Consider the following 3,664-nt stretch of genomic DNA (forward strand, 5'->3'; position numbering starts at 1 on the left):
TATATATATATATATATATATATATATATATATATATATATATATATATATATACAGAATCTCTGTAAACGCAAACGTGATAAATAAAACTGCTTGCCAACTATTCTTCAACTAGGTTGTCGTTAATTTCAAGTTGTTTCACGCGCGTTTACGCGCTGTTCTATTGTTTACCGACCGCTCGGTATAATCGCCGACCACGAACGCAGCGACATCAAAGTGCCGCCGGCGGGCGGGCGGCTGTGTTACCTCCCTCCACCACGCCCCCCACGCCACGACTCCTATCCTCTGTCCCCCTGTCCCCTGTCTTGCTCCCTGTCCCCCTGTCCTACCCTCTGTCTCCCTGTCCTGTTCCCTGTCCTTCTGTCCTGCCCTCTGTTTCCCTGTCCTGTCCCCTGTCCCCCTTTCCTGCCCTCTGTACCCCTTTCCTGTCCCCTGTCTCCCTGTCGTGTCCCCTGTCCCCTTGTCCTGCCCTCTGTCCCCCTTTCCTGTCCCCTGTCTCCCTGCCGTGTCCCCTGTCCCCATGTCCTGTCCCCTGTTTCCCTGTTCTGTCCCCTGTCCCCCTGTCCTGTCCCCTGTCCCCCTGCCCTGTCCCCTGTTCCCCTGTCCTGTCCCCGGTCCTCTAACCTGGGCCGGCGACGCCTTTGAAAACCGGAGCAATTACCCGTTATAAGCGCAGATATTTCTATTGAGCGAGAGAACAGGCGCTCTATTGATCGATCTCTTCCTCCGCCCTCCCCCTCTTCCCCCTCTCCCTCATCTCTCTCGGCGGCAACAGCGGTACCACTCGTGCCTGACTTCAGGCGCACTGCATCCGTCCGCAGCTGCAGCATCAGTACCAGGAGACCCGCCGGGGGCGAGTGGGAAACGAGAATCGAGGGGGGGGGAGGATGCATTTATAACGGTACTTATATAGGTCGCCTGCGCGCGCGCGCGGGAAAAACCCCTTATAATAACACTCGTTATATAGATTGCTGCTGATATTGCTTGCGCATCGTTTGGCGTAGTGCGGCGAGAAAAATGCCGGGTGAGAATATATTGCCAGGAATAAATATAGCTCAGGCAGGAGCAGGTAGGAATAGCTAAGGCAAAAAATGGTCAGGCAATAATAGGTACAGATTACAATAGCTCAGGCAAAAATGGTCAGGCAATAATAGGCACATATTACTATAGCTCAGGCAAAACATGGTCAGGCAATAATAGGTACAGATTACAATAGCTCAGGTAAAAAAATGTCAGGCAAAAAATCACAGGTAATAATAGGTACAGATTACAATAGCTCAGGCAAAAATGGTCAGGCAATAATAGGTACAGATTACAATAGCTAAGGTAAAAAAATGTCAGGCAAAAAATCACAGGCAACAATAGTCCAGGCAAAAAAAATCACAGGCAATAATAGTCCAGGCAAAAAAATCACAGGCAATAATAGACCAGGCAAGAATATCACAGGCAAGATTAGTACAGACAAGAAATGCTCACACAAAATCAAGAAGCACTTGTATCTTGTTGTCTGAACACATATAACAAGGGGAGAAGCAGGAGCGATGTTGCCCCTTCCTTTGCCACTCCCCGTTAAAGAGAGAAAGAGCGAGAGCGAGAAAGAGAGAGAGGGAGAGAGGAGAGAGAGAGAGAGAGAGGAGAGAGAGAGAAGAGGAGGGAGAGAGAGCCGACCCCGTTACCGCGACACCGTACCGTACGACGAGAGAAGACGAGACGAGACGACGAAGAGAGAGAGAGGAGGAGAGGAGAGAGAGAGAGAAGNGCACGCACGCACGCACGCACGCACGCACGCACGCACGCACGCACGCATGCATGAAAGAGAGTGAGAGTGAAAGAGAGCAAGGGAGAACGAGCGAGCGAGACAGCAAGAACGAGAGAGAGAGAGAGAGAGAGAGAGAGAGAGAGAGAGAGAGAGAGAGAGAGAGAGAGAGAGAGAGAGAGAGATAGAGGGAGAAAGAGCGAGAGCGAGAAAGAGAGAGAGAGAAAAAGGGAGGGCGAGAGTGAGAGAGGCGCCCCCTTCCCTCTCCGGTCCCCGCTGGAGGCCTGCTGTTGACATTAAGCGGGGGCAGGCAGCGCGCCGCGTGGCGGGGTCGGATCGGTGCGTGTCTTTGTTACACCGTCACCGTGATAACAAGAGCGGGCACACGTGCCGTACCTCCCGCCTCCATTCTACCGTGACGACCGCGTGCATCCATCTACAGCATCCTCCATAGCATCCTCCTTCGCAGCATCCTTCGCAGCATCCTCCACAGCAGCCTTCGCAGCAGCCTTTGCAGCATCCTTTGCAGCATCTTCCACAGCATCCTTCGCAGCATCCTTCATCCCCGCTCAGCATCCTTTGCAGCATCATCCACAGCATCCTTTGCAGCGAATCCTCTACAGCATCCTGCGTAGCAACTACGGCCACAGCGTAGCATTCTTATCCAGCATCCTCGGTTAGTAGCCACAGCATTCTTCGCAGCAGCATCACGGGCCGCCGTAGCAACCACGGCACTATCCAGCGTAGCATGTTTATCCATCATCCTCCACAGCATCCTCCGCAGCATCATACTTCGCAGCATCCTTCACAGTAGCATCACGGGCAGCCGTAGCAACCACAGCAGCATCCAGTGTAGCATCTTTATCCAGCATCCTCGGCTAGTATCTACGGTAACAGACACTCCTGGCAAGAAGCACTCGTGTTCCTTGTGTTTCTCCTTCACGCGGAACCAACGTGCAGTAGTCGTCATCCCTTTATTCCTCCCTTCCTCCCTCGTTTCCTCCCTTCCATCCTTCCTCCGTTCCTCTCTTCCTCCGTTCCTCCTTTCTCCCTTCCTCTGTTCCTCCGTTCCTCCCTTTCTCCCTTCCTTTCTTCCTCCACCCCTTACTTCATCCTCCCCTCACGTGCCCGCCACACACACACACACGCGCGCAGCTGCACCCGGCCTGTGTGCGCGTGTGTCGGCGGTCGGTCAGTCAAGCGGCGGAGCGGCGGATGCAGGATTCCGTCGGCGCGCACGCACGACACACGCGAGATACTGAAGCCGAAAATCGATTCTCTCTCCCCCTCTCCCCTCCTCTCTCTCTCTTTCTCTGTGTGCGTCTATAGGCGCTCGCTGCTGCTGTTTCTGCACTGCCCTGGCACGTTGGACGTGCGCTCACTTGTTGCTGAAAATGCAGAGCATCATGGCGGCCGGGGCGACGTACTGACGACGCGCAGCAGTAGAGGAAAAGACATATCGTCCGCGCTCGAATCCGGCTGGCCGCGAGATCCGGATCCAGTGTCGTCGTCGGCGATGGCGACGTCGTGATGGCGTCGTCGGCACGGAGTGACGATCTACGGTTGTCGGCGGACGACGGGAGTGCGATGTTGTTGAAGTTGATTCACAATGCCGAGAGCATTTCTCGTTAAGAAGGCGAGAAGGCTGCTGCCGGAGCTACGAGAGAGCGACGACGACGATGGCGATGACGGAGCGGGAAGTCAGCTATCGCCAACGCCGGCGTCGTCGCTGTCGACGCCGGCGACAGTGCGGTCGCGGATACACAGGGACGTGGCGACGCCGTGCTACGAGGGAATATGTGTGAGAGTCGACAGCAATGGTGAGTAAGATATCTCTCTCTGTCTGTCTCTCTCTCTCTCTCTCTCTCTCTCTCTCTCTCTCTCTCTCTCTCTCTCTCTCTCTCTCTC

General features: G+C 54.4%; 1 protein-coding gene across 1 annotated transcript in view; it reads left to right on the forward strand.

The window, feature by feature from the left end:
* The window catches only part of LOC106818540 (transcriptional repressor scratch 1-like), a gene marked incomplete at its 5' end in the record, with an annotated part of 8,028 nt that overhangs the window by 1,619 nt on the left and 2,745 nt on the right, over positions 1–3,664 (forward strand). The window contains one exon of the mRNA XM_014823240.1: positions 3,374–3,576. Within this exon, the coding sequence (XP_014678726.1) occupies positions 3,374–3,576 (203 nt within the window). The remainder of the gene's footprint in view (positions 1–3,373; positions 3,577–3,664) is intronic.

This window comes from Priapulus caudatus, unplaced genomic scaffold, assembly GCF_000485595.1.
Source record: "Priapulus caudatus unplaced genomic scaffold, Priapulus_caudatus-5.0.1 Scaffold2315, whole genome shotgun sequence".
Lineage (NCBI taxonomy): Eukaryota > Metazoa > Priapulida > Priapulimorpha > Priapulimorphida > Priapulidae > Priapulus > Priapulus caudatus.